This window comes from Aquarana catesbeiana, linkage group LG13 (genome assembly GCF_042186555.1).
Source record: "Aquarana catesbeiana isolate 2022-GZ linkage group LG13, ASM4218655v1, whole genome shotgun sequence".
Classification (NCBI taxonomy): domain Eukaryota; kingdom Metazoa; phylum Chordata; class Amphibia; order Anura; family Ranidae; genus Aquarana; species Aquarana catesbeiana.
Genome location: NC_133336.1, coordinates 78,080,985 through 78,102,443, shown reverse-complemented (window position 1 = coordinate 78,102,443; position 21,459 = coordinate 78,080,985). Strand labels below are relative to the sequence as shown.

Here is a 21,459-nt window from a genome sequence, read left to right as displayed (position 1 = left end):
TATACTCTAGTATATACGGTACTTGTAACCCCCAAACATTATATATATTTTAGCAGAAACACTAGAGAATAAAATACCAATTGCTGCAATATTTTATGTCACACTGTATTTGCCCAGCGGTCTTTCAAATACAATTTTTTGGGAAAAAATACACTTCAATGAATAAAAAAGAAACCGTAAAGTTAGCCCAATTTTTTTTTTTTTTAATGTGAAAGATGATGTTACGCCACGAGAATCGTGAGAGAATCGTGAACTATCTTCTTCAGCAAAAAAATTGTGATTCTCATTTTAGCCAAAATTGTGCAGCTCTAGCTTTGGGTTAGAGCTGTGTGTATCTCAGGATATTTTATCTGTGTATTTAGCTGTTTGCCTGGAGTTCAGCTTTAAGGTAATGTCATCGCATTTAATTATGAAAAATGGTTAACTGTCAAGCATACATGTTTGTTGATTTGCTAGTCAAACTCAGTACAGTTTTCCAGCAATTTCATTCCCCTTCAAACTTTGCATTTGCAAAATTAATCCGCCAAGGCAACCTGGAGCATCTTATGCCCCATACACACAATCAGAAATTCCGTCAGAAAAAACTTGGATGGTTTTTCTGACGGAATTCCGCTCAAGCTTGCCTTGCATACACAAAAGTTCGCTGAACTTTCAACCTTCAAAAAGGCGGTGACGTACAACACTACAATGTGTCGAGAAAATGAAGTTCAATGCTTCCAAGCATGCGTCGAATTGTTTCGGAGCATGCGTGATTTTTTTGCACGTCCGAATTGCATACAGACGAACGCGTTTTCGGATAGGAACTTTTTCCGACTGAAAAATAGAGAACCGGCTCTCAATCTTTTGCTGGCTGGAATTCTACCAACAAAGCATACACATGGTCGGAATTTCTGACCCGAAGCTCACATCCGACTTTTGCTGGCGGAATTTTTTTTTCTTTTTTTTTTTTTTTATTAAGGTTTTTAACTTTACAACCCATATAAAAAGGAGTGACAGTGTTATAAAATTGCTTTTAACATCTTCATTTTTACAGCAGGCTAACATTGTAATACATTAATTAAAATATACCCTTACCATACCCCACCTACCCCTCCACCCCTCCCTCCCCAAATAGACAGGTTTACTCTTTTCCACTAATACCTATTATATCCTAGCTTTACCAACCAGGGGTTCCACATTTTTTCGAACTCCTTGAGGTTCCCTCTCTTGATGTACAAAGCCCCTTCTCTCCAGATTATCTCATTTATTATTTTTGACCACTCCTCTATTGTTGGGGGCTTAACTGATTGCCATCTCTGCGCAATCAGTTTCCGGGATTGATATTAACATCTTACAACCACTGTTATTAAACTTGTCCCTTCTCCTTTCCATTCTCTATATCCCAAAACACATAGTCTGGCATCCATCTCTAATGCGGTCCCGAACGTTCTATTTATAGCATCTACTACCCCCGTCAAATATTGAAATAGCTTGGGACATCTCCATACCATGTGGATCAGATCTCCTATTTCATGACATCTAGGGCATTTGGCATCTGATCTTAACCCAAACCAGTACAGCTTCTTGGGAGTGTAGTATGCTCTATGTATCAGCATTAAATGTGAAATTTTCTGTGAGGGGGAGACTGACACCCCAAATCCCAGCTCCAGTATTTTTTTTCCACTGCACCTCCGTTATTTCCCCTATACCCTACTCCCACTTTTCCCTACACTTAAGATGTTCAAACCTTACAATGCTTTTACTACACAGCTGTGTATATATTTCTGAAATAAGTCCCTTCGTGTTGTCTGACTTGATCACTTTTTAGAGCAATGGTGCGTTGTTCCATACTAAGGGTTGTGTCTTGAATTGGGCACTCAGTGCATGTCTAATTTGCAAATATCATCTGTAAAATGTTTGTTTTGGTATCCCGTTTTCTCTTTGCAAATCTCCAAAAGTTTTTAGTGTATTCCCCTTACATAAATGCGATAATCTATTTATGCCCTGTATTTCCCATTCTTTAAACTCCCTCATAGCTGCAATTTCCTCTAGGACCTATCATATCCAATTAGCGTTTTTACTGCTTTCCATACTTTTGTTGACATCTTAATTGTAGGATTCCTAAAAAAAAAGAGTCTGCCTCTAACACCTCTACAACTGTTTTATGTGGTGCTTCTAGTATCATTAAGCCCCTGTGGAAGTTACCACCTCCTAGATGCTGCAACTGTGCCGCCAAGAAATAACTCCTGGGGTGGGGAACCGCCATTCCCCCCTCCTTCGTTGGCACCTGCAGGGTATGGAGACTAATCCTGGCTTTACCCTTTTTCCATAACAGTTCTCTAAACAACATGTCTATTTTCCTAAACCACCTCTTGTTTATCCACATCGGGGAGTTGTGCAACAAGTATAATAATTGAGGCATCCATACCATCTTAATTAAGTTACATCTCCCAGCTAGTGTCAGGGGTAACCGGTTCCAAATATAAGTTTTACGTTTGAATTTAGTTAGAAGTGGGGTTATATTGTCATCTATATACTGATTTGGGTCTTTTGTCAGGTTTATACCTAGATACTTCATTGTTGTCACAACTTCCAATTGGGGTATTTCAGACATTATGGGGTTCCTAAGAGTGTCCACTGGTAAGAGTGCTGACTTACTCCAATTTACCACTAATCCCGTAAGGTTACCAAACCTCTCTACCATATTTACCATACCATATTACCATACCTGCCTAAGGGAGTGCTCCGTATACCCCAGGAAAAGAAGGACATCGTTGGCATATAGGGCAATCCTCTCCTCTCCTGATTTTCTTGAAAATCCTTTCATGTTTACAGAGGACCTGATACCAATTGCCAATGGTTCCATCGCAAGAGCGAAGTGCAAGGGAGACAATGGGCACCCCTGTCTCGTCCCCCTTTCTAGATGGATCTTTTCTGAATATTCATTATTAACCCTAATTTTTGCGCTTGGGCCATTATACAATATTTTTATCCATCTTATGAAGACAGGCCCTAATCCAAATTCTTCCAAAACCCGCCAGAGATAACCCCATTCCAGGCTGTCAAAAGCCTTAATTATATCCAGGGCCATAACAGCTCTTGATCCCATATTCTCTGCCGGGGTTTGCAAGTTCAGATATACCCTTCTTATATTCATGCTGGTAGACCTATTGGGAATAAACCCTGTTTGATCTGGGTGTATGAGTTTATGAATAATTTTATTCAACCTAGCTGCCAGCACCTTTGCTAGCATTTTAGCGTCAGCACACAGTAAAGATATTGGCGTATATGCTGACGTTTCTAACGGGTCTCTCCCTTCTTTGTGCAACATGATTATGGTGGCTTCCATCATTGAGTTAGGCAGTCTCCCCTCCTCCATCTCCCAGTTTAACAACTTAAGTAGCTCTGGTAGCAGTATTTTCCCATAGAACTTATAAATCACAATCGGGAGTCCATCTGGCCCCAGGGACTTATGATTTGCCATCCCGGCCATGGCTTGTTGTAATTCCACTAAAGTTATTGGGGCCTCCAATCCCTCTCTGTCCTCTTCTGTAAGGGTTGGTACCACCATGTTCTTAAAAAACATATTCATATTCTCTTTCCTGACTCTTTCCTGCGACTTATACAATGTTTCATAATAATTTCTAAACGTGTCTGTAATCTCTAATGTGTGGGAGGAAATCTCACCTTTTACAGTCCTAATTACCGGTATTGTCGAGGGGGAGGAGTTGGTTCTCACCAGGTAGGCCAGCATTCGCCCCACACTTACTTCTTCTCCAAAAGCCAATTGCTTCTGAAAAAGTCACTTATTTTCCACTTTCCTTAATACTGCTACTCTATAGTTCTCTTGTTTATTTAACCATAAGTTTTGATTCTCTGGTGTTGGATCTTCTATATATTGTTTCTCTGCCTTCTCCAGTTCTTTCATGATACTTTCCTCCCACTCCCTGGATCTCTTCTTAATTTCTGCCACCCTCTGGATCAGTATACCCCTAAGAAATGCCTTCAGAGTATCCCACTGTACCCCCGCTGCTGCTGTACCTTCATTAAATATCACAAATTCTTCTAATTTTTTTATTACCTCCTCTGGTTCTCCCATTAGCTCCAGCCAAAATGGACTCAGCTTCCAAGACCTTTGGGGCTCCTCCCCCCCAGGTTCACTGATACCACCAACAAAGAGTGGTCCAAGACCCCTCTTGGCAGGTAGACCATATCTTTTACCAGTGGTAGTAGTTCTGCATTCCCCAGGATCATATCGATCCTGGAGAGTGTGGAATAAGAGGCTGAAAGACAAGAGTATTGCTGTTTATCTGGATTCCGTACCCTCCATACATCAAACAACCTTGCCTCTACCAGGAATTGACATAACCGACCCTCCTCTATATTATGTGACTGAACTCCCGGTGGAAACCTGTCCAAACTTTTATTAAGACCCTCATTAAAATCTTCCATTACTATAACCGGGGTGCCTACTTTATCCAACATAAATTCCATTAAACTGTACATAACTTCAAGTTTAAATGGCAAGGGAATATAAGCATTTGCTAAAACATACATTCTATTCTCTATTGAGCAATACAGGAAAATATAACGACCCATTTCGTCAATGCTGATCTGCCGGCAGGAGAAAGCCACTCCTCTTTTCACAATTACACTCACCCCTCTGGAATATGAAGAGTACACCGAGTGATATTGGCATTGAAACCTCCTACTTTGAAGACATGTCATGGTGTCCTTTTGTCAAGTGGGTCAACTTTAGGCAGATCAGACCCACCCCCCTCATTTCCAATATTGAGAGAACTGGCCGGATTGCCCAACCCCTGGACATTCCAGGACCTATATTAAGTACCTTAGGCTACATAAAGAGAGAGATGAAGAAAAAAAATGGAGAGAAAAACAAAATAATAAAAAACATAACCTCTAAATCAAAAAAGTGTAGTATATTATGAACCTTAATTACCCTCTGTGCTTTAATACCCCCCAAACTTTTTCTCCTATCTTTTATCGGAAGTGTAATTTCCTTATTTGTGACAACTCCAAGTACTTGTTTTACTCATTCTCAAACCTGCTTTTCTTTTTTCTTTTTCCCCGTGCCTCACCTCGTCTAATATGTAAACTATAGTATTACTCTGCCCTAAACCCATTAAACCCCTAGCCCCCCTCCCCCTCTCTACCAATCCTCCCCAGCCTCCCCATCCCTTCCTCCCAAATACCCTCCCCACTTCTCCCACTCTCCACCTTACCAGGTTCGCCCTGGGGGCTTTGTTTGTGACCACCTCATACAAATCATGTATCATACAAACTCCTACCATATTGTACCACACCCATACTAAAAGCATGCAAGTGTACAACAATTTAAATGTGATTTCCACTACATTCATTTCTACTCTTATATATGAATCCCTACTTCCCTACTCTTTTCTTTACCAAGTCCATAACTCTTCCCAGTGCCCCTTATATTCAGTCCAAGTGTCCTCAGTGCGCTCTGTTCCTCTCTTTAGGTCTCAACCTCTCTTTATTTTCTTCTAGCCACCGTACTACTCCTGCTGGTGAGTCAAAAAATTGGGTTTCCCCCAGCGCCTCTATCCGCAGCTGCGCTGGGTAAAGTAGCGCATATTTGACATCAAATTTTTGTAGGCTACGTTTGATCTCCAAACCCCCCCTCGCGCCTCTGCAGCTCCGGCAAAAAATCCGGGTACAATGAAATTTTTATTCCCTTATAGAGGATAGATCCCAGCTCCCTAGCTTTACGCAATAAGATTATTTTATCATTTATAGTTCAAAAACTTCAGCAATAGTGATCTAGGGTATCCTCCTGGGGGGGGGGGGGGGGCTTAAAAGGGACTCTGTGTGCCCTTTCTATTGAGAACTGTGAGGGGAAAAAGGCTCTTTTCCAAATAATTCTATAAACCACTTTTCCAAAAAAAACAATAGGGTTAAGCCCCTCACTCCTTTCTGGAAGCCCCACCACCCTCACATTGTCCCTTCTGAGTCGATTTTCCATTTTATCCATTTTTTCAATGACTCTACCCAGTTGATCTTTTACAGTTTTGACTTCTTGCTGTAGCGGGTATATGTCCTCTTCCACTTGGCTTACCCTCCCCTCCAAGGCCTTTGTCCTTTCAACTGTTTTTGTAATTCTTGTCTCATCAGCGACAGCTCTTCTTTAACCTCCTTAACTTGATTACATAGGTCCCCAAGCGATGACTTACATGAATTGACTGCTTGTAATACATCCCTCAAAGTAGGTTCTATCTCCATAGGGGGAGCGTTAACTGACGTTGATATATGTTCTTTTTCAGCCAACCCTGCGCTTCTATTGTTATTCGCGGTCTTAGGCCCTGACACCACAGCGGCTGTTGTTACTTGCCCATGGCTCTTCCTATCCGCTGGTGCTTTTACTTGTACCTGTTGTCCACTTTTTGTAGGGGTCTGTTCAGGGGTGTGAGCATATTTCTCAAGTTTTGCCGCTGCAGCTGCCGACTGACCTCCCTTATCCTTAGCGGACCGTAATATTTGTGACCCCACATTCTCCTGATTAGTCAGTTCATCCCCCCTTTTCCTTGATATGGCTGTATTTTAATGGGGCTAAATTATAACCAGGAAGGGAAACAAGGAGCAAAGAGAAAAAACTGGAGTTGATAGTGGGGGTAGCGTTGTACTGTGCTATGCTTTGAGAGTTTTATAACATATGTCCATATATTCCTGACTCCCTTATACTGGACTGCAGGGTTGCTCTCTTAGCTTTTCCTAGTAGTATAATCTTGAAGACAATGCACTCTCCCAATGTCCCACAGTAACTCCACAGTATCTCCCACAGCGTATTGCAGCTCACCTGCTGTTCCTGGTATTCTCAGCTTGCTGTTTCAGAGTTAATCAGCTGGGCTCCCACACCGTCGCGCTCCAAGCTGGGTGACTCGGCTCCTCCTGTCACCACGACAAGCCTCACTGGCGTGCCCCACTGTTCCAACCACTCTCCAGTCCACTGGGGTAGCTCCGTCACTGTCCCCTTGCGGCGTCCGTCCGAGCTCTCGTGGGATCTCCAAGGGAGATCACGGGCTTCACATCCGCACAGACCGGCTGTTTCCGACAGGGCACGGCAGCTCTCGGCCCCCTTTTACGCAGCCGCAGTTTTGGCCACAGCTCCAGCAAAGGGACGGAGGAGCAAAGCGAGGAGATTAGAACAGCGACACACAGGCTGGCAGCCACCACTCAGACACTGGATCCAGACACTGGATACAGGATATAACAGTCGGAAAAGGTAGGGAGAGGAGCTCACATCTCTCCGCTCACTCTCTGCATTCCCTCACCGCCATCACCAACATCCGGTCACGCCCCCATGTTCCATTGTTTCTAATTATGGTCACAATGCTGGCGAAATTTCTGATCGTGTGTACAGGGCATTTAGAGGATTGATCTTATATGTATCCACTATATCTCAGTTGTCCATGATATTGATTCCAAAATACTGTCAAAATGCTATCTTATCCTTACACTTCTATTGTGCTTAACCCTCTTCTAGGATCAGATGCAGAAGTTGTCAACATTGGCTGCAGAGAGTCTACATAGCAATCAATCTGTGTGGTTTGGTCACTACCCCACTTCAACCATTGTATCTTCTTCCCCTGGTATCCGGGAAGTAATGAGGTCAGTCACCCCACTCACCTACAATATCCATTTTTTTTAATTTTTTTTTATGAACACTACTTACGGAAATATATTCTAAACAATTAATCTTTTTTGGCAGATCTTATTTATTTACAACCCTTGCTTCACAAAGCAACTCCCAACATGCCATACTTTTTATTTTATTTTTTTAAATTTTTCTGGCTGGATGTACCATGCTGTGTAATATCTCATCCTTGTATACATAGCCCCCAGTGTTACTCAGTAGACCCCGCACTGTAGGAATTAATCAGTCCAAAAAACATTACGTGCAACTAGTGGAAAAGTGATACTAGATTCACACAACAGGTGGCACTCCAAACAAGGAATCCCCCTAAGCAGAAGTCCGCAAAGCAGTGGCAAAATGAGGGGGAAAAAAGGCAATCCCCTTTTACTGGCTGTGAACAATGTTTTAGAGCATTGTCAATTTCCCCTGTGAAGCCAGACCTTTTCTTGCATTTCCTTTAAAAAAAAAAAAAAAAAAGTGTACCTTCCTTCCCTTTTTTTTTTTTTTTTTTTTTTTTTTTTTTTTTTTTTAATTAAGTTTTATTCTGCAGACACTTGACCACATAGGCTCCATTTATGTCCTTCTACACATAGGGGTATAGGGTTGGACAGGGGGTGAGACACCTAAACTGACTATGGGAGATACAAGCACGCTGTGTGTCAGCATCCTAGCACCAATACCAGGTATGCAGACTGACCACGCCAGCACATATTTGCTTCCATGCTTGGCATAAATTAGAACATGAAGCTAGGGGAAATGGCAGGGTCACCAGGTATTTGACAGCAAACTAAGAAATAAAAATAGAACATGAAAAATGCATTTTGGGGTAACATACACTTTAAGGGGTCCTTTTTTTTAAAAGAAAAAAGGGGAATCACTGTGTTTACCACTTCTACTGGGCACTTTCACCCCCTTCCTGCCTGGGCCAATTTTCAGCATTCAGTGCTGTCACACTTTTTGAATGCCGATTGCGTGGTCATGCAACACTGTACTCATGAAATGTTCTCTTTTTTTCCACACAAATAGAGCTTTATTTTGGTGGTATTTAATCACCTCTGGGTTTTTTATTTTTTGCTAAATAAAAAAAAAAAAAAAAGTTTTTCTAAATGTAGCTGCATGCATACATACATACATACAGTGGATATAAAAAGTCTATACACTTCTGTTAATGTCAGGTTTCTGTGATGTAAAAAAAAACAAGATAAAGATAAATAATTTCAGACCTTTTTCCACCTTTTAATGTGACCTATAAACTGTACAACTCAATTGGGGGGTAAAAATAAAAAAACAAAATAATGTGGTTGCATAACTCTGCACACCCTCTTTTATAACTGGGGATGTGGCTGTGTTCAGAATTAAGCAATCACATTCAAACTCATGTTAACCACTTAAGGACCAGCCTCGTTTTGAGATTTTGGTGTTTACATGTTTAAAACAGTTTAACAGTTTTTTTGCTAGAAGATTACTTAGAACCCCCAAACATTATATATTGTTTTTTTTCTAACCCCTAGAGAATAAAATGGCGGTCATTGCAATACTCAATACGCAATGTATTTGCGTAGCGGTCTTACAAGCGCACTTTTTTGGGAAAAAATGCACTTTTTTGATTAAAAAAATAAGACAACAGTAAAGTTAGCCCAATTTTTTTTTTTATATATATTGTGAAAGATAATGTTACGCCGAGTAAATTGATACCCAACATGTCACGCTTCAAAATTGCGTCTCCGCTCGTGGGATGGAAACTTTTACCCTCAAAAATCTCCATAGGCGACGTTTAAAAAATTCTACAGGTTGCATGTTTTGAGTTAGTGGAGGTCTAGGGATAGAAATATTGCACTCGCTCTACCAATCGTGGCGATACCTCACATGTGTGGTTTGACCACTGTTTTCATATGCGGGCGCTACTCACATATGTGTTCGCTTCTGCACGAGAGCTTGACGGGGCGTTTAAAAAAAAAAAAAAATTTCTTATTAATTTTACTTGATTTTATTTATTTGTACACTGTTTAAAAAAATTTAAAAATTGGGTCACTTTTATTCCTATTACAAGGAATGTAAACATCCCTTGTAATAGAAAAAAGCATGACAGGTCCTCTTAAATATGAGATCTGGGGTCAAAAAGTCCTCAGATCTCATATTTGGACTTAAATGCAATAAAAAAAATTGTCATTTGAAAAAATGACAACAGAAAAATGTGCCTTTAAGACGTATAGGCGGAAGTGACATTTTGACGTCGCTTCCGCCCTGCTATGGTATGGACATGGGTGGGGGCCATCTTCCCCTCACTCGTCTCCATACCAAGGAAGGAGACAGACGCAATCGCCTCCGCCGCTGCCAACAGCTACGGTAAGCGTCGGAGGGAACCAGATCGCGGCGGGAGGGGGTGGCCCTTCCTCGCCACCGATTAAAAGTGATCTCGCGGCAAATCCACCACAGAGACCACTTTTATCCTGTAACCGACCGCTGGCCGAACACGGGGATACCGGGGTTATGGCAGCTAGCTGCTGCCATAACAGCGATATCCGTCCCCAAAGTAGGGGACGTACATCGGTGGTCAGCAAGTGGTTAAATAAATAGGAGTCAGTACACACCTGCCATCATTTAAAGTGCCTCTGATTACCCCCAAATAAAGTTCAGCTGTTCTAAGCAAAAGCCATTGTCCGCAGAGAGCTTCCAAAGCATCAGAGGGATCTCATTGTTAAAAGGTATCAGTCGGGAGAAGGGTACAAAAGAATTTCCAAGGCATTAGATATACCATGGAACACAGAGAAGACAGTCATCAAGTGGGGAAAATATGTCACAACAGTGACATTACCAAGAACTGAACGTCCCTCCAAAATTGATGAAAAGACCAGAAGAAAACTGGTCAGGGAGGCTGCCAAGAGGCCTACAGCAACATTAACCGCTTCATATCTGGGCCATTGCCAAATGACGGCAACAGCGCGGATCTAAATTGCCGGGACGACGTCTATTGACGTCGTCCCGTGCACGAGCGGCCTGCGCGCCCCCTGCAGGGCGCGCGCGGCGCGCTCGGTGATCAGCGAGTCTATGAGACTCGCCTGATCACAGATCAGAGTAAGGGGTTGGTCCCGACCCCTTACCACATGATCAGCTGTCAGCCAATGACAGCTGATCATGTGATGTAAACAGAGCCGGTAATCGGCTATTTTTCCTCCTCGCGCTGACAGCGTGAGGAGGAAAAAAAAAAACCCGATCACCGGCGGCCGTGATCGGGACATCAGTCCCGATCACGGCAATCTTATAACTCAAAGCAATAGGCAGCAGTGCTGCCTACCAGTGCCCACCAGAGTCACCCATCAGTGCCCACAGTGCCATCAATCAGCGCCACCCATCAGTGCCCACAGTGCCACCCATCAGTGCCCACAGTGCCACCCATCAGTGCCCACAGTGCCACCCATCAGTGCCACCCATCAGCACCCACATCAGTGCCACCCATCAGCACCCACATCAGTGCAACCTATCAGTGCCCATCAGTGTCACCTACCAGTGCCCATAAGTGCCCATCAGTGCCGCCCATCACTGCCCATCAGTGCCCCCCATCAGTGCCGCCCATCAGTGCCGCCCATCAGTGCCGCCCATCAGTGCCGCCCATCAGTGCCACCTATCCGTGCCACCTATCCGTGCCGCCCATCCGTGCCGCCCATCCGTGCCGCCCATCTGTGCCGCCCATCCGTGCTGCCCATCCGTGGCCATCAGTGCCGCCTTATCTGTGCCCATCAGTACCGCCTTATCTGTCCCCATCAGTGCCGCCTTAACTGTGCCTATCAGTGCCGCCTTAACTGTGCCTATCAGTGCCGCCTTAACTGTGCCTATCAGTGCCGCCTTATCTGTGCCTATCCGTGCCCATCAGTGCAGCCTATCAGTGCCCACCAGTGCCGCCTCATCAGTGCATATCAATGAAGGAGAAAAATTACCTGTTTGCAAAATTTTATAACAAACTATTAAACATGATTTTTTTTTTTTCAAAAATTTCCATCTTTTTTTGTTTGTTTAGCAAAAAATAAAAACCCCAGCTGTGATTAAATACCACCAAAAGAAAGCTCTATTTGTGGGAAAAAAATGATACAAATTTCATTTGGGTACAGTGTTGTATGACTGCGCAATTGTCATTCAAAGTGCGACAGCGCTGAAAGCTCAAAATTGGTCTGGGCAGGAGGGGGGTTTAAGTGCCCAGTAAGCAAGTTGTTAAAGGACCTGCAGGAATATCTGGCAAGTACTGGCTGTGGTGTACATGTGACAATAATCTCCCATATTCTTCATATGTCTGGGCTGTGGGGTAGAGTGGCAAGATGGAGGCCTTTTCTTAAGAAGAAAAACATCAAAGCCTGGCTAAATTTTGCAAAAACGCATCTGGATCTGGAGTCTCCCAAAAGCATGTGGGAAAATGTGTTCTGTTCTGATGAAACCTAGGTTGAGCTTTTTGGCCATAATTCAAAAAGATATGTTTGGCGCAAAAATACTGCACATCACCAAAAGAACACCATACCCACAGTATCATGCTTTGGGGCTGTTTTTCTGGAACAGGGGCCTTAGTCAAGGTAGAGTGAATTATGAACAGTTCCAAATACCAGTCAATATTGGCACAAAACCTTTAGTCTTCTGCTAGAAAACTGAACATGAAGGGGAACTTCATCTTTTAGCATGACAACGACCCAATGCATACATCCAAATCAACAAAGGAATGGCTTTACCTGAAGAAAATTCAAGTTTTGGAATGGCCCAGCCAGAGCCCAGACTTGAATCCGATTGGAAATCTGTGGGGTGATCTGAAGAGGGCTGTGCACAGGAGATGCCCTTGCAATCTGACAGATTTGGGGTGTTTTTGCAAAGAAGAATGGGCAAATATGTGCCATGCTGATAGACACGTACCCAAAAAGACTGCTGTAATAAAATCAAAAGGTGCTTCAACAAATTATTAGCGTAGGGCTGTGTACACTTTTGCAACCATATTATTTTTATTTTTACTTCCCTCCACTTAAAAGATTTCAATTTGTTGATCAACTGAGTTTTACACTTTATAGATCACATTAAAGGAGGAGAAGTTCTGAAATGATTTCTTTGTCATTTTTTTTTACATCACAGAAACCTGACATTTTCACAGGGGTGTGTAGACATTTTAAATCCACTGTACATATATATGTGTGTATGTGTGCATTTCTTTCAGATGCATTACTTGGCCCAGAAAATTGTTGAAAATGTTTGGGCATTCTCATGTTTATTTCTTTTGTTTGTATTGATATGACACAAAAAAAGTGGAGAAATAGAAATATAAAAGCCAAATCTGACACATTCCATGCAAAACTCATTCGCTTCCTGTAACCATCAATGAGTTTCTTGGACTTCTCTACTGGAATTTTGGACTACATTTCTTTCGCCAGCTGCTTGTTAAGGCTGAGCTCAGCCCTTCCTTCTCAAAGCTGGCCGCTCAGCTGTCGGCTAATTGCCAGCTCCTTTCTCTCCACGTTGACTTACCTGTTGATGATATCCTGCTCATCAGTCCTGCCTACTTAAGCCGTCCAGCCCAGATGATCTCTGCCTTCGCCTTGGTCACATCTCTAGACATGCTCTCCTGTGTTACTGTTAAAGACTTGCTTGGCCGACGTTCCTTCTGACTCCAGATCCTGCTTGCTGTTCTACTATGCTCATCTCTGGCTCCCTGACCTTTTGGCTTGTCTGACTATCCGTTACGGTTCCTGAACTCTGGCTATGTTTTGACTAAGTTTACTCCGTTTAACTTTGTTATTATTATTATTCTTAAACAAGTGTGATTTAACTATACTTCTGTCTCAGTCTGATTCACGGTTTCTGGCAGTAGGCGAAGGCCATGAATTCAGAAGAAGCAGTCAATTCACTAATATTTTTTTCCAGATTGGATGAGCAGGATCACCGCATGGATCAGTTTGCCATGGCATTACAAACCCTTCTGTGTCGCACGGCTCACCTGGAATCTCCCACTGTGGCTGCTCCGGTACAACCTGTGTTTCAGGCCATCCCTGCTGCTGCTCCAGTCTCTGTTCAGGCACCCACCTCGAGTATTACCTCTATAAGAGGTATGTCTGGTTCCGCTCCACTTCCCCAAAGATTTGGGGGCGATCCAGACCAATGCAGAGGGTTTCTCAACCAGGTTGAGATATACTTTGTGATGCTGCCCCAGGCGTTTCCCACGGACAGAAGCAAAGTAGGTTTCAGGATATCTTTGCTTTCTTCGAGAGCCTTGGCCTGGGCAAACCCTCTATGGGAGACGCAAAAACCTGTTGTCTTGAGTTACCCTGAGGTTGTGGCTTCTTTTAAAAGGGTATTTGAAGTTCCCGCACGCTCCGCTTCTGCTGCCAAGTGCCTCATGTCCATCACAGTACGAGAACTGTTGCCGGTTACGCCATTGAATTCCGTACTCTGGCAGCAGAGGTTGCTTGGAACAATGAGGCCTCGTGGCTGCTTTTTCACATGGTCTCTCGGATACCATCAAGGATGAGATGGCAGCCCAGGATATACACACTGAGCTGGAGAAGTTGATCATGCTTGCCATCCTCGTTGACTCAGAGAAGGACTTCCTTTCTAAGCAGTGCTTGCGGAAGCCTCCTGTACATTTTTCTCCGAACTTTGCAGTCCCACCTTGCCTCCCTCACCTCCCATGCTTCCTGGTACCTTCCTGCACCTTCCTGCATGGGTTCATCTTCCTGTGAAGATGAACCCATGCATCCAGGCTTCACACATCTCTCTGCAGGTAAGAGAACCCTTAAGAGAAGGGAGAGATTGTGGCCAGGCAGGTCACTTTTTGAAGTCTTGTCCCACAGGTCCAGAGAACACCCGAACCTTGAGGTCCTGTCACGGACAGATCTTAGGTGGTGTTGTTTCGTCCCCAGTTATCTAGAAGGATAAGCCCCTGGTTTCGGTTACCGTTTCTTGGGCTGAGTCGTCCGTCGAGATACAGGCTCTAATCTATTTTGGGGCTGCAGGCCTGTTCATTGATGCTGCCTTTGTATTGAAGCACTCGATTCTGCTGCAGCTGCGGGACACTGCACTTGCCATTGAGGCTCTTGACGGGAGACTTCTACAGCTTGCCCATGTGATTCATGAGACTGTTCCGTTGTTCATGGCCTTAGGGGCTCTTCACCATGAGATAATGCAATTCCAAGTTATTGTCTCACCTAAGATTCCGCTGGTTATTGGTTATCCTTGGTTACAGAGGCACAACCCCTCTTTTGATTGGCTCTGTGCTGAGGTTCTCTCCTGGTTGCCACAATGCAGCAAGACATGCTTCCAGAAGGTAGCCAAGGTCCTGTGCACCTCTTCACTCCTCCCTGCCAGAGGAGTACCACGATTTTAGCGATGTCTTTGACAAAGGTCACGCCATTATTTGCCTCCACATCGGACGTATGATTGCGCAATGAATCTTCAACCTAGTGCCATACCCCCTCGTAGCAGGGTTTACCCTTTGTCGGTCTTGGAGGATATCGCCATGGAGTAGTATGATCCTCGTCCCCTGCTGGTGCTGGTTTCTTCTTTGTGAAGAAGAGGAGTGGTGAACTGAGACCTTGTATTGATACATAGGGGGTCTCAATCGTTTCACGATTAAGAATGCCTATCCGATTCCATTGGTTACGCAGTTATTTGACCGCCTCCAAGGGAGCAACGATTTTCACAAGGCTTGGCTTTGAGAGGGGCATACAATCTCGTGAGGATTAAGGAGGGCAATGAGTGGAAAACTGCCTTTAATACCAGAACAGGCCATTATGAGTACTGCCTCTTGGCCTTTGTAACGCCCTGACGGTTTTCCAGGAATTTATTAACGATTTTCTCTGAGATTTGTTGCAGTTATGTGTGGTAGTTTATCTCGACGATATCCTCCATATTTTCCAAGTCCCTGGAGAGCCACCACACAGATGTCTGTCGTGTGCTTCAGAAACTAAGAGAGAACAATCTCTATTGTAAATTGGAGAAGTGCGAATTCCATTATGAACAGGTTAAATTCCTGGGTTATGTCATTTCCACTGCTGGTTTTTCGATAGACCCAGAGAAACTGTCAGCAGCCCTACAGTGGCCCTGACCCGTGGGTTTACGTCCTCTGCAGTGTTTCCAACTATTATCGGAAGTTTATTTGTAACTTCTCCTCTCTGGTCAAGCCCCTGACTGATATGACCAGAAAGGACGGTAACCCACAGAGTTGTTCTCCAGAGTCCATTAAGGCCTTTGAGAGTCTCAAGGCTGCCTTTGTTTCTGCTCTTATGTTGGCACATCCTGATCCTACGTTACCTTTTAATCCTTGAGGTTGATGCTTCTGAGACTGGGGTTGGCGCCCTTCTGTCTCAGCGTCCTACCTCCTGAGAGCGCTGATCATCCTTGTGGCTACTTTTCCAAGAAATTGTCACCTGCAGAGTGCAATTGGTGACAGAGAGCTATTAGCAATCATTTTAGACCTGAAAGAATGGAGACCTCTCCTTGAAGGTATCACTGTGCTGGTTCTCATTCTTACTGACCATAAGAACCTGACATTCTTGTCTGAGGCTAAACTCCTCTCCCAGAAGGAGCGATGGGCTCTTTTCTTGTCAAGATTTAATTACATTGTCTCATTCTTACCCATTACTAAGAATGTAAGGGCTGAAGCTTTGTCACAACAATTTTTCCTCCACTTCCCAGATGGAGTCGGTTCCGGTGATTCCTCCTGATCGTATTTTGGCTACGGTTCGCACCAGTCTCACGTCTCCTTTTGGGTGACAAAATTCTTGCCGCTCAGGTCCATGCTCCTCCTGAGAAACCTTGTGACCTCTGCTTTGTCCCAGAGTCTCCGTACCGCCGTGCTCCAGATTTACCATTCTCCTAAGGCTGCTGGCCACCCTGGGAAGAATCGACACTTTTGGGCCATTTCCCAACAATTCTGGTGGCCTAGTCTATGTGCTGATGTAACCGCCTTCGTAGCTGCCTGTTCCATGTGTGCTCAGAGTAAGACACCACAACACTTTTCAGTGGGCCTCCTACAACCCATACCCAATGGAGAGAGGCCCTGGACCCACCTGTCTATGGATTTCATTGTGAAATCACGCTGTTTCTCCCAGGGCAACACAGTTATCCTTATGGTGGTTGACCGGTTCTCGAAAATGTCCCATTGTATTCCACTTAAGAAGTTACCCACTTGTAAGGAACTGGCTTCCATTTTTTGCCCGGGATATCTTTCGCTTACATGGGCTACCCAAGGTGATTGTCTCAGACAGGGGTATTGAGTTTGTGTCCCGGTTCTGGCGAGCCTTTTGTGCACAGTTTGGAATTCAGCTTGCTTTCTCCTCTGCGTATCACACGCAGTCTAAGGGGGCCGCAGAACGAGCCAATCAGTCCTTGGAGCAATTCCTACGTTGCTATATTTCAGACCTCTTACCGTGGGCGGAGTTTGCTCACAATAGTGCCTTGAATTCTGCTTCCCGATTTTGTCCCCATTTATGGCGAACTATGGTTTCCAACCTTCCATGTTGCCTAACTCATTTGTTCCGCAGAGTATTCCTGCATTAGAGGAGCATCTCCGTGGTCTTCGTTCCACTTGGGCACAAGTCCTGGAGGCTTTGCAACATGCTAATGATAGGTACAGACTCCCTGCTGACTGCAGACACCTGCCTGCTCCTTCCTACCAGGTTGGGGACAGGATCTGTCTGTCATTCCACAACCTCCGACTTCGTGTTCCCTCTCTGAAGTTCGCAACTCGGTTTATTGGGCCTTGTTGTTTTCTTCGCAGGATTAACCCAGTGGCTTATGCATTAGACCTTCCTTCTAATATGCGTATCTCGAATATATTTCATGTCTCCTTCTTATTAAAACCTTTGGTCTGCAACTGCTTTACCACCTTGGGGTGACGTCCCCACCCTGTATTTCCTGACATTTCCTGTCTCTCCACAGTGACTCACCTGTTGATATCCTGCTCGTCAGTCCTGCCTACTTAAGCATCCATCCCAGCCTTCGCCTTTGGTCACATCTCAGAGACTTTCTCCTGCGTTCCTGTTGAAGACTTGCTTGGCTGACATTCCTTCTGCCTCCAGATCCTGCTTGCTGTTCTACTACGCTCATTTCTGGATCCCTGACATTTTGGCTTGTCTGACTGTCAGTTCTGGTTCCTGAACTCTGGCTATGTTTTGACTACGTTTTACTCTGTTTACCTTATTATTATTATTAAGTGTGATTTAACTGTACTTCTGTCTGTCTGATTCATGGTTTCTGACACTGCTCCATGTCTCTCAGATTGGAATGGTTCCTTTTTCCCAACTGCTGTTTTGAGATCTCTCTGCAGGTGCTCTGTGGGATTTAGATCTGGACTCTTTGCTGGCTAGTTAAGTACTCTCCAACGCTTTGTCTTAAACCATTTCTGGGTGCTTTCATACTGCTTTTTCATAATGCTCTTCAGATTTCATATTGCCATGCACATGGTTTAAGGCATCCAGTGCCTAAAGCAGCAAAGCAACCCCAAAATATCAGTGAACCTTAACCATGTTTGACTGTAGGGACTGTATTCTTTTTTTCTTTACAAGCCTCATTTCTTTTTCTGAAAACAGTAGAATGATGGGCTTTACCAAAAAGCTGTAATTTTGTTTGGTCTGTCCACAACTCTTTCTTCCAAAAGGATTTTGGCTTCCTCGGGTAAGTTTTGGCAAACTCCAATCTGGCTTTTTTTATGTTTTTTTTTGTGTCAGCAGTGGGGTCCTCCCAGTTCTCTTACCATAGCATCCCTTTTCATTCAGATGGCGACGTATAGTGCAAGCTGACACAGTTGTACCCTGTGCCTGAAGGTCAGCTTGAATCTGTCTGGAAGTTGATCAAGGTTCTTTATCCACCATTCAAACAATCCTTTGTTGTAATCTTTGATCAATTTTTCTCTTTCGGCCACATCCAGGGAGATTGGCTACAGTGCCATGGGCTGTAAACTTCTTGACAATCTTGTGCACAGTGGACACAGGAACATTAAGATCTCTGGAGATGGACTTGTGACCATGAGATTGTCCATGCTTTTCCACAATTTTTGTTCTCACATTCTCAATCAATTCTTTGCTGCTCTTTCTCTTCTCCATGCTCCATGTGGCACACAGAGACAGACAACAGAAAGGTTGAGTCAAATTGTCAATGGTTTTTAACACACATTTTTGTGTCATACCAATTCAAACAAAAGAAATAAACCTGAGAATGCCTAAATATTTGTAATTGCAACAATTTTCTGGGCGAAGTAGTGCGTTATCTGACAATATTTTTGGCCGTGTGTGTGTAATATATATAATACACACTAGCTTTAAGAGATGAAGAGATAAGGTTGGTGAGCCCTTCAGTGTCTTCAGCTTTAAATATTTTAAGCATGTTTGGCTGTCCCCATCATTTTTTTTTTTTTTTACCACTTTATTATCGCACTATAGCCAAAAGACGGCTACTGTACAGCTCTCTCGTTCTGGGGCGTGTATCGGCACGTTCTGTGAAGGGCCAGTCGCAGCGGTCCTTTACCATGTGATCAGCTGATCACATGTTAACAGATTTGCTGGTTATCGGCAGTCCTTTCCTCACGTGCTGTGTCTGTGTAAGGAAATAAGTGCTCATAACTGATAAGGCTGTCAGCACACTGTTTACACTGATAATCAGGGCAGCTCCACCAGTGCCTATTAGTTTCCATCAGTGCCGTCTCATCAGTGCCCATCAGTACAGCTTCACAAGGACACATCATTGAAGAAGAAAAAATACTTATTTGCAAACTTTTATAACAGAAACTAAGAAAATGTTTGTTTTTCAAAATGTTAGTTCTTTTTTTGTTTGTTTAGCAAAATAAAAAAGTGGTAATTAAATACCACCAAAAGAAAGCTCTGTCTCAAAAAAATGATACAAATTTTATGAGTACAGTGTTGCATGTTCGCACAATTTCCATTTCAAGTTGCAACAGCATTGAAAGCTGAAAATTGGCCTGGGCAGAAAGTGCCCAACATTGAAGTGGCTAAACGGGACAATTTTGGAATTATTCACATTGGAGCTGTCATTAAAATGGGACTGTTTTTCTTCTAGAAAAAAAAAAAAAAGACTATTAAAATCTAAAACATTTGGTATACAAAATTAGTAAGCTTTACCATATGAAAAGGTTACAGGTTGCAAAACATTTTGTTTTTCTTCATAGTTCAGCTGTGGCATACATGTGTGGTCACCTGCACACTCTGGGAGGGCTGGCACCTGTCCTGCATAGTCAACATCAGCAAGGCACCCTGGAGCTGGAGCTTGGAGACTGGATGAAGAATAGGAGGTAACATAAATATCTTATTTGTACAGTACAAGACAGGGCACAGAATGGGTATTTCTAGACCATGGGTTACTGTTTATGTTGCTACACTGGCTATATGTTGCTATGTTGCTAGACACTGGCAAAAATCTTTGCTAGAGTATAGCCATATAACCCCACCCACTCCATGAGGCTCCAGTTTTTTGCTAGTGACCTTAGGCGATGGATCTATTGTCCTAGGGAATTCCCCCCCTCCCCCCCAACTGTATCTTCTATCAACATCTAACAGCTTATTGCCTTGCACTACCTAGCAGTTTCTGGAATAGGTACCCTCGGTGTGTATCTGGAGGACCATACCCAGATCCCACTATGTGGGGCTGGCCTGTAATGTTTGCTTTGGGCAGTGGATCCTGCATTCGGCGCTCACCTTGGCACAAAATGTAGTGCGTAAAGTTATCTGCATACTGCTTTACAGGTCCAGGGCCATTGTCTATTTCTGTGGTTCTTGGACCCTGAAGAGCCTGTTGGGAGGGTGTTCCCACTGTGACCAGTATAGCCTGGACCTTATTATGGACCAGCATCATGGAAAAGGTAAGACAGGGTTTTGCAGTTTAGTGGGCAGAGGATTTGGTGGTTGTTCACTTTATTGGGCACCCACTGCCATTTTGTTTCTAATTCTTCTCAGTGAGCACTTACTCTCAGAAGGATGAGATAACTGCATTGTGCTTCCCAGCAGATTTGTTACCACCCACCTGTTCCGCTGAGAGAAGTATGTTGCTATATTTCCACGGCCACCATCTACAGAGACAGCCACAGGAACTCTGTTCCTGGGTTATAGAGGCTCCTTTTCTAGACACCCAAAACCCCATTCATTTTTCATTCATGACCTGTAAGTACCCCACTGGGGATCCCCTTTACTAGCAATGGAGGATGGCAGGTGTAAGGTTGCTTGAACCAAAGGCTTTAATGGCTTTCATTCCGCAGAAGACCTACAGAAAACACAGAACACCGCTCAGTGTTGTAGCTGTTCCCTTGTTCTAGAGCAATGTCCTATTCTGACACCACGCCCCTCACCTGACTCTAGCTTCCTCTCAGGCATGCACCATGTGGCCTGCCTGGCAAAAGTACATTTCTCTGCTGCTATAAAGGAAAAGAAATTAATGTCTGGTGCTCGTCACATAGGGAAAATTAAAATACAAACCATAGACCATAGAAATAAAGTAATATTCAAAAGAAGGCAAAAAAGTTCCAAGAAATGTAGGTACTTTCCATCTTAAGCAGCGCTCCAAAAAACATAAATGAATTTTAAAAATACAAGTCTATAGAGAATGCATGTGAAAATGTACTTTTAAAATTACAAAAAATTGTGGCAGTCCAGGTGCTGGGTAATTTCTCATATCAATAAAACATATCATATCAACCTATAGGAATTGCACTCACCGGACTCCTAATAATCAATCGCCTTAGTGAATAAATCCATTTAGGATTAGCATTATTAGGAGCCTGGTTAGTGCAATTCTTATAGGGAGTGGAATCACATGGTGTGGTGACGGTGCAACATCGC

The 21,459-nt window shown here is 43.7% G+C and overlaps 1 protein-coding gene across 2 annotated transcripts in view; it reads left to right on the top strand.

Annotated features, from left to right (window-relative positions):
- Positions 1-21,459, top strand: part of TMEM62 (transmembrane protein 62) — a 97,769-nt gene that overhangs the window by 39,800 nt on the left and 36,510 nt on the right. For both annotated transcript variants that reach the window (XM_073609778.1, XM_073609779.1), the window contains 2 exons: positions 7,502-7,626; positions 19,797-19,919. In XM_073609778.1, the coding sequence (XP_073465879.1) occupies positions 7,502-7,626; positions 19,797-19,919 (248 nt within the window). The remainder of the gene's footprint in view (positions 1-7,501; positions 7,627-19,796; positions 19,920-21,459) is intronic.